This window comes from Taudactylus pleione, unplaced genomic scaffold (genome assembly GCF_031769625.1).
Source record: "Taudactylus pleione unplaced genomic scaffold, aTauple2 ptg000016l, whole genome shotgun sequence".
In the NCBI taxonomy this organism is placed as follows: Eukaryota; Metazoa; Chordata; class Amphibia; order Anura; family Myobatrachidae; genus Taudactylus; species Taudactylus pleione.
The window spans coordinates 48,727,512-48,737,533 of NW_028284418.1; the positions used below are offsets into that span (position 1 = coordinate 48,727,512).

Consider the following 10,022-nt stretch of genomic DNA (forward strand, 5'->3'; position numbering starts at 1 on the left):
CCTTTCAAAATCATGTCCGAACAACTGAATTTACCACAGGTAGACTCCAATTAAGCTGTAGGAACATCTCAAGGATGATCAGTGGAAACAGGATGCACCTGAGCTCAATTTTGAGCTTCATGGCAAAGGCTGTGAATACTTATGTACATGTGATTTCTTGGGGGTTTTTTTATTAAATTTGCAAAAATCTCAAAAAATGTTTTTACCTGTTGTCGTTATGGAGTATTGTGTGTAATATTTTGAGGACAAAAATGAATTTATTCATTTATAGGGTGTAACATGACAAAATGTGGGAAAAGTGAAGCGCTGTGAATACATTCCGGATGCACTGTATATATAATATCCTGTCCTTTCACTGTGTGTCATTTGGTTTATTTACAGTGTTCTTGACTGGCAGTGATCGAATCCCTATTCTTGGAATGAAAAGTTTAAAACTTATAATACAACCTACAGGAGGAGGAGATGACTTTCTGCCTGTTGCTCACACTTGTTTCAATCTGTTGGATCTCCCAAAATACACCAGCAAAAAGACACTGAGAGGGAAGCTGATTCAGGCTATTGACCATTATGAAGGTTTCAACCTTGTATAAAGAGCCTGTCCATCAGAGGATCTACCATCACTTACCTCTTCATCTATAGTCTCAAATAACTGAGCCAGGCCAAGCTGATATTTAATATTCTATGTATATGGCTTTTGTACAGGCTGAAACACACAGCACCTTCACATTGTATATAACCATAACTGTCACTTTCTTCCATCATCAAATAAATTAGGTATTATGTGGACACAGGCTTCAATTTTCTCATCCGTGTGCTGCAAATCCTTAACCATTTATTTTACACTATACACACCTTTGTAAAGTACACTCTGGAAAATAAAAAGTTTTTACATTAGGATTTGATAGTTGTGTTTGTGCTTTTATATAATATTCTACTAAACAAAATTAACTCTTCCTACAATGTTTGAAAGAAATCACCTTTGAAAAGACAATAAGGGCTTGATGTCTATCATCTCTCTTTGACCACACTCCATACATACTGTGTCGTATTCAGGCTTAAGGTAGAGCAGACAATTCTATGACACTTATCCTACATGCTTCGGTGTTCGTCTCCTTACGTGGAACCAGGCTTTTAGTCTCAGAGTTCCTCTGGGGTAACCAGGATTTGTTTGAACATTTGTGTACAGCTCAGTAGGGAAATTCATTGATGGTAAAGAGAGAGCCTGAGACATCTTCATTATGAGAAATATCCCTGGGGTGGAAGCTTGAGGAGCTGATTGGAGAGTTTTCTGATGTCTTCACCTTTTCTGTGTAACTGTGAACTTACCATCCTAACATGTCAACTCCAGGTTTCTCATTATAACATTGGATATATCAATTACAGCATGAGGGAAGACATTAGACAGATTTGACTGGTAAAAGAAAATAAATTGAAAAAAAAAATGTTTCTGGGCATTTTATATGCCAGCAGAGGACCCCACATGGTTGTGTTACCCACGTAGGTCAGCACCCGCCTAGCAGACTGCCCATACAATTCTTTACCAACCCTAACAGTACAGATGAGTAAATACCCACCAACAGCCCCCACACTAGAGAACAAAAAAGGGCATACTGGATGGGTCTGTTCTGTATTTCTATACCAGCCAAGGAAAACGCCTGATTAATTTGTGTTCCGGTGGCAGATAGGGCTGGCTGGAACATGGACCTGCAGTGCTGCTGTATATGACCATCATTGCAGCACTAACTCGCCACTGACTAATTTGGCACCAGTTCTGGAGGAAGGATAAGTGACATTGTGTTTATACCCCTTCAAAGTTTCCACCCCTTACATTGCCATGGAGAACTGCTCCTCTTGCTCACGTTATGTGGGGAGATAAGAGGGTTGTCTATAAATTTAAATAAATAAAAAAAGGCTTATATTTTGTACAGCGTTGATTCAAAGGTCAAAATGGCAGGATTCACCCAGAACACTGCTAAATCCTGTAATCAGTAAACAAAGCTCAAGGAGAGTTTTATGTATAGGAGGTGTTAGAGAGCACTGCTTCAAAACACAGGCTCAGATTTATAAACAAGTGATATTATCACTTGTTACTAAGCTTAAATGGTGCTCCAACCAATCAGCTCCTAACTGTCATGTCTTTGAAAAATGACAGGAGCTGTTTGGTTGGAGCACCATTTAAGATCAGTAACTAGTGATAACAAGAATATCACTCGTTGATAAATCTAGGCCTTAGTTCAAGCAAACATCCACATTCAGAACATATTCTTTCGCCTAAAGTCTGTCTGGAAGTGCAGTTTCATAGGTACCTGATAACTGTACAGACGTTCGGCAGTTTATTCCAATGCCAGAGTAAAGTGACAGCAGTGAGTACAAAATAAAACAAACAATGGAGGGTTATTGCAGCGCAGTGACCAGTTTGTACAAATGACTACAAACCATGGATTAGGAAATATTTGATTTACTATGTGAAGGCACAGGATATTGATACCATTTAATCCCAGCAAAGAAAATGATTGTAAAATAGCACATTACACATTCAAAACACAGATATGTGCCAATAAAAGACTCTTTCACCAATAAGATTTCACCATTTGCTGGGTCACAGGATAACCGCATGCTGACATATTTATGAAATGAAATCCAGACAAATGGAGTCACAGACATTCATGGTTACATTAACCCTCCACTGCCATTTGTTGTTTTCTAGAACACACTGTTCTTGTCTTACTCTCATAAAGGCAAATTATTCAGAAGAGAATATTACATTATAACCTACCATTTTTAAAGAATCGTTCAGCGCTTCCCATTGCGGGTGACACACGTCGCACAGTGTTTTGCTTCATGAAGGATGCTATGTGTTGACAAGTCCCTGGCCACTACCCTCCTCCATTTCAATCGTTTTACGACATCTAGTTGTATGCTCGTTTGTTCAATCATTCCATTTGTTGGCACAAATCGTAAAGAATTTCTAGGGAAGAATTTCAAGGGAAATCTTATACGAGATCGTATCATATACAAATCACACCGTGTATGGGCACCTTAATAAATTGTGTGATTTGAGGCTTTTCCAAGGAATACCTAATAGAGAAAAATGTTGTTTAGTTGTCAAACAACCTTGAATAGAAAAAAAACATTTCAGAAAAAAAAGAAAACCATAATGGTGTTAAATGCAATCTGCGTACAAGTAATTTAAAAGAAAACATTTCAGATGTTAAATGACTGGAGAACATTTGTAAACATTTTGTAGCATGATATGTTTGCAAAAGTAATATTGTTACACACTATCAGCTAGTCCGAGACCTTATCAGACTTTGTAGAGAAGGTATGAAAATGTATTCCCCCCCCCCCCCAAATTACTGATCTAAGCAAAGATAAGAAATACAGTAAATGCATCATTGTCTTACTCCCATTTAATACTAAGGGTTTTTTAATGGACTATATATATATATATATATATATATATATATACATACACACACAAACAGTGTGGCAATATCAAGCTAGGTGGCGATAGTGAGCCATGTATTCTGTGTTGGGCTGGAGGGACCCACCAACACAGGAAAGAAAAACTAGGTGAACTGTTGGCAATTATGTATAGTATTGGAGACCGATATCCACAGAATGTATAACATTGCTATTTGTAAATACAGTGCATTACTGGTAATTGGAACTCTAGGAATAATCACTGTTTAGAATGATATTTATATTTGTGAAAGGCTATACAATTGTAGTGTACTTGCAACAATTGAGACGACATGCCCTGGAACGAACAAGAGCTGTGTCTAATTAACTCTAAAGCAGAGGTTCTCAAACTCTGTCATCAGGACCCCACACAGGTCACATTTTCCAGGTCACCCAGCAGGTGCACTCATTACTCACTGACACATTTTAAAAGATCCACAGGTGGAGCTAGTTATTTAACTTGTGATTCTGTGAGGAGATCTGGAAAACATGCACTGTTTGGGGTCCTGAGGACCATGTTTGAGAACTTGTGCTCTAAAGGAAAGTGTTATTATATTGGCTATAATTTATAACACAACTAGGTGGCAAGTGATAAAGTTACCAGGTGTAAGATCCTTTTCTCCATCATTACATTGGACAGGCTCAAGTCGCAAACACAACTATATATAGGTATGAGAAATGTGGTAGGAAGGGGAAAATGGGGCATGACCTGAGCACTGGTACAAAAACCTTTTCAAGACGAAAAATGCAAAAAAAAGATTGCAAATGATGGATATACTACCGTGATATGAGGTTATATCGAAATCATTATCATGGATAGTTTACAGAGGTGCTCCCTTGAGAGTAAGTAAGAGTATATAGAGGTGAAGAGGAAGAAAGACGGTACTCTCCTTTATGGGGCACTAATCCATCATCTGTGATATGTTGATATCAATTATGACTAAAACTTAACTTTTAATAAAATACTGTGTGTTTAAAAGAAGAGAGAAAATTAGAAAATACACACCAAATACAATAAAAAATGCAACACACAGACAAATAATTGCATAAATCAATGATGTTTCGTCCTGATGAAATATTCTGGGTCCCACAAGTGCTGAAATAATACACTGATATTCAGACCCCACAAGCGTGTAGAGCTATTATCTGCAGATTTATGCATATGGTAGTGAGTATTGATAATCAAATTAGGAACAGAAGGCAAGCATATTACAGATAATCTAAAATATGAAAAATATAATCAACATATTAGTTGAAAGATAATCCATTACTAGCACCTGGTGAAAAATATATAGGATATGATTTTATGCAAATTAATAGGAATAATTCCTAAATATCAACAGCAGTCTCCTTGGCAATATCAAAAAGGTAGATACTAAATACAGTGATATATGCAGCTTGCCAATTATAGTGGCGTTCAAAAAAGGAATGTAGTCAATAGATCGGCAGACGCAATGCTGCCGTTCTTAATCCCGACACGACCTGCCCAACAAGGGACTTAAGATAGGCGTCGAAATGCGGACGCCTATCTTAATCCTGACGCCGGAAGACCAACCCCCGCCATCTTGATCGTCCTCTGCCGGGTAACTATAACACTTAGCCCGGGGATGGAGGGGTTAGGCTTAGGGACCATCGGGGGGACTTAGGGTTAGGCACCACCCCGGGAAAGGTTAGGCTAGGGGAAGGGGGGTTTAGGGTTAGGCACCCCCATGGGAGGTTTAGGGTGCGGGGAGGGGGGGGGGTTAGGCACCCGTAAAAAGGGTTAGGGTACTTACAAACACCTGTCGGGATCTCGATCTGTCACATTATCACTGTCGGGATTTGAACCGGAGGCTGTTGAGCCGCCGGTATTTCAATCCCATTCCCTAAAAAAGACACAATTGTCTATTGTGATACCATTTACACAGAGTGACAGGTATATCCTGTACAATAGCATAGAGCAAAATACCCCTGTGTACACAACATTGCATGGGAACAATTGGAGACCAAAATCATCACAAGTATAACACAAAAATCAGTGTGACATTAATTCAAATAATGTTCAATAAGAGGTTATTACCAATAATGTAATATATAAGTAATTCACACTGAATAAAGGAAGTGTTTGTGTCCGAGGCAGTCAGTGGTATAAACTGTAATACTCATGTATACACAATTATGCCTAACAATTAGAGACAAAAGAATTACAAATGGCACATAAAGATTAGTGCGACAAGTATGTTCAATAAGAGGTTATTACCTCAATAGTGCATTATACCGGCAAGTCATACTGAATAAAACTGTTTATGTCCTAGACCACAGGTTCTCAAACTCAGTCCTCAGGACCCCAAACAGTGCATGTTTTCCAGGTCTCCTCACAGAAACACAAGTGAAATAATTATCTCCACCTATGGTTCTTTTAAAATGTGTCAGTGAGTAATGTATACAACTGTGCAGCTGCTGGGTGACCTGGAAAATGTGAACTGTTTGGAGTCCTGAGGACCGAGTTTGAGAACCTCTGTCCTAGATAATCAATGGTATTAGTTCGCTATGCTGCTTATGCACATGCTATGTAGTTGCTAATAGCGGTGATATGTAAATGTTTGCATTCACATTGCGATTGCGGCCCACTTCCCCTTACATCCGTATACTTTGGCAACATAGCTAAACAATCAGTAACATTGGACCCATACGCACAGGTAAGGCAGTTCAGACCTCACTCAGGATTTGCTTATTTCTGCGCACACAATGAGGCCTCAGGCTGCGTATGGTATTGCTGAGGATAATTTATGCACGCCCCTGCAACGCTGTCCCAGCACACTGGCATGCCTGCGTTCGCCCGACCACCCCACTGTCACCACCCACAAACTGCACATCCTGTCAATCACTCTGCCATGGGTCTGCATAGCCTCTGCGATCGCAGCAGTCCCGATCGCATGTGGCTAGGTCGCACACACTGCATGCATGCGCAGAACGCAACAATTGGCCGATTGCGTGCATATAGGCAACTGCTTTCCTTGCTGAATCAGGCCCAGAGATCAGTATGATCAGACACATGGACCAAAGGTTCAAGAAATGGGTTACCCCCATTAACCTCGCAATAACAAGTGGCATCTGCAGTGAATGATGTGTGAGCGGACCTGCTGTGAGTATATGGGGGTAAGGAAGAAAGGGAATGAAATCTGCTGTTGAGCGATCCAATCAGACGTCTGCCTGTTACATAGTATTGCAGGCAGATAGTGAGAAGTCCCAGACTCAATGAGAGTGTCTAAAAAAAATGAGGTGTAAGATAGTGGGGGAAGGGAGGATGACTGGCTGGGGTGCTGCTGCCCAGAGTTTGTGCTATGCACAGTGAACTGAGGGTGAGCGGTCACAGCCCAATTCCCTATCCCCTGAACGAGAGAAAGTGAAAGAGCCCTGTGTGAGGCTTTCTATCCTCAGACTGCCTGTTGCATTGCAGCGCAGGCTGAGCCGGGAAGTGAGACAACACCAGTGCCTCTACGAAAAGAAGAAATACCTGAGCTGCTACTGAATGCCGGGTGACAGGCTGAGGAGGGTCACGGCTGTGACTCCGTCCCTCCGACCAGATATGTAATTAACATCATCTATAAGAAAACATTTTTCAATACATGGTAGATGTACTGTTTTTTTGTGAATATGAGCTTGTATATGCAAGACTAATCCAATATACATTAGTGCAGTGTATATGGGACTGATGTACATTCTTTTAAACCTGGTCCATTTTATTGGTAATATTTACAGTGTTCTCCCCAGGCTGTTTTCTGCCGGCACATCGCTTGGCAGAAACAGCCTACTGCCTGGCACTTCCCCCCCGCCGCATTCCTGGTCACTCTCCATCATGATGTCACCTGCGACGTGAGGAGCCTGCCCTGCGCGCCTGCTGGATCTAGTTAGATCCAGTCAGAGCGAGGCAGCGGGAGTGGGAGCATTGAGCAGCATATTTAGGTAAGTTCTGGGCTGGGGCTGGGCTTAGACCCGTCTGGGGGCACTGCATAAGGGGCCAGTCTGAGGGCAAAACAAAACTACAGGAGGCAATGCATAAAGGGGAAAGCTACATGGGGCAATGTATAAAGGGGAAAACTACACAGGGCAATGCATAAAGGGGAAAACTATAGGGGGCACTGCATATGGGGATATCTACAGGAGTCACTGCATAATGGGCACTTTTGACTGAGAGCCAGTGGGGGAGCAGCCTGAGACCTGTCAGGCTGGAATGGTAAGGGAGGGCAGTGTTCTCCCCAGGCTGTTTTTTGCGGATGGAAGCCTGCAAGTGGGGACAGTATCTGGGAACTGTATAAAAAGGACCAGATCCTACAGACTTTGCAGCTTTTCTGTTACGACCCTGTGGTCGCCAGAAGAGACAGTCCTGCACAGCCTTGAGGGCTGGAATGCCTTGGCAAGATGCAGCCGGGTGGTTGCCTTGATGGCGGAGGGAGTTAGCTCCAAATGTGGCTTATAGCCAATTAGTTGCGGTGCGGCCTTTGAGCCGGTGCCAGCCTGTGGGCTGGGTGATGGCTGTGAGCCTATTAATGGAGATGCAGCCTTTGGGCCGGTAGCAGTCTGTGGGCTGGATGAGGCCTGTGGGCCTATTAGTTGAGAAGCAGCCTGTGGGCCGGTAGCATCCTGTGGGCTGAATGAGACCTGTGGGCCTATTTGTTGTGATTCGGCCTTTGGGCCGGATGCAGCCTCTGGGCTGGATGAGGCCTGTGGGCCTATTTGTTGTGATGTGGCCTTTGGGCCGGATGCAGCCTCTGGGCTGGGTGCTGCCTTGAGGGCAGCGAAACTTGGCAAGAAGACGTTGCGGTGCGCCAGTGCCACCGAGATGACACCAGCGGTTAGTACGCAGGATTGCGTACTCAGGACGCCCAGGTGCGCTAAATGCCGCCGGGATGACACAAGCGGTTGTACACAGGATTGCATACTCAGGACTCCGAGTGCAGCCCGTGTCGCCTGGATGACACAAACAGCAGGTAATGCAGGTGCAAACTGTGCCTCCCAGATGACACAAATGGCAGGTAATGCAGGTGCGGACTGTGCTGCCTGGATGACACAAACGGCAGGAACAATGGAGCTGGCTGGATACTGAAACTAGACTGAAGCAGGAGACCAACACAAACCGGAAACACGTGATTACGCTATCACTGGCATGGAGTGAAGGGCTGGCTGGAATTTATCAGAAACAGGGCCCAAACAGAGCCAACCTCCCTTGATGACTGACCAGTTTGCACCTGGGCTGTGAACACACAGGACAATCAATTAGTGAAACCTGACACTGCACACACAAAGGCAGTAATTAGTGCAGAGGCTCAGCAGCAACCAAGACTGGAACTGCAAACAATATGCTGCTAAGCACAGATCCACACAGGAGGAAGGAGGAGATTTCAGCGAACACTTGCCCGGCATTCACCCCGCACAGCATTGGCAGTGCGGCGGCTTGTGACAGTACCCCCCCTTGACGAGGGGTTAAGGAACCCCCAGCACCCAGTTTGTTCAGAAAGTTCTCAAAGAATTCTCTGCAAGGTGGGAGCATGCAGAGATCTTTCTGGAGCCCAAGAACGCTCCTCTGCTCCATACCCTTTCCAGTGAACCAGGAACTGAAGATGTCCACGAGAAAATCTAGAGTCCAGAATCTTCTCCATCACAAACTCTTGGTGCCCTTATACTAGCACTGGTGGAGGTCTGACTGGACGTCTAGAAGTGAACCTGGAGGAATAGACCACTGGCTTGAGGAGAGAACAATGAAATGTGTTGTTGATCCTAAGGGTCTTTGGTAACTTCAGCCTGAAGGCTATGGGATTGGGCAATGATGCAGAATGGCCCAATGAACTTTGGCCCCAATTTTTGCAACCTCTGGTGCAAATTGATGTTCCACACCAGATCACCGATTCTGAAATTACACGGTCTCCGATGCTTGTCTGCCCCTGCCTTGGATCACCCAAATGCTTGAAAGAGAGCATGGTGTACCTTCTTCCATACTGACTGTAAACTTGACACAGAAGAAGATACACGAGTTCCATCAGTAGAAGGCTCGAATTAATTACTCCTACGATGTGTTCCATAGGTGCAATAAAACGGAGAGACGGAGGACGCAGAATGGCAGGTGTTGTTATATGCGAATTCCGCAAAGGGCAGAAGTGGCACCCAATCATCTTGACTCTTGGAGATGAAGCAGCGGAGGAACTGCTAGATCAACTGATTGGCCCGTTCCATCTGACCAGGACTGTGGATAGTATCCGGAAGACAGGTTGACGTTGATACCCAGATCGGCACAGAAGCATCTCCAGAATTGGGCAACAAAGTGTGTACCACGATCTGAGACAATGTCTACAGGAAGTCCATGAAGCCTGAAGACATGGTGGAGAAACAGTGTTGACAACTCCTTAGCAGATGGTAACTTGCCCAAGGGAATAAAGTGCACCATTTTGGAGAATCGATCCACAACAGTCCACATGACAGAACAACGTGAAAACACTGGCAGGTCGACAATAAAATCCATAGCAATATTGGACCATGGCTTAGAGGGTGTAGGAAGAGGACACAGAAACCCTTGAGGGGTGATC

At 43.6% G+C, this 10,022-nt stretch overlaps 1 protein-coding gene across 2 annotated transcripts in view; it reads left to right on the top strand.

Moving 5' to 3' along the window:
* Positions 1 to 902, top strand: part of HERC4 (HECT and RLD domain containing E3 ubiquitin protein ligase 4) — a 116,937-nt gene extending 116,035 nt beyond the window's left edge. For both annotated transcript variants that reach the window (XM_088476326.1, XM_088476328.1), the window contains one exon: positions 382 to 902. In XM_088476326.1, the coding sequence (XP_088332452.1) occupies positions 382 to 590 (209 nt within the window). In that variant the 3' untranslated portion in view covers positions 591 to 902. The remainder of the gene's footprint in view (positions 1 to 381) is intronic.
* Positions 903 to 10,022: the final 9,120 nt, after the last annotated feature.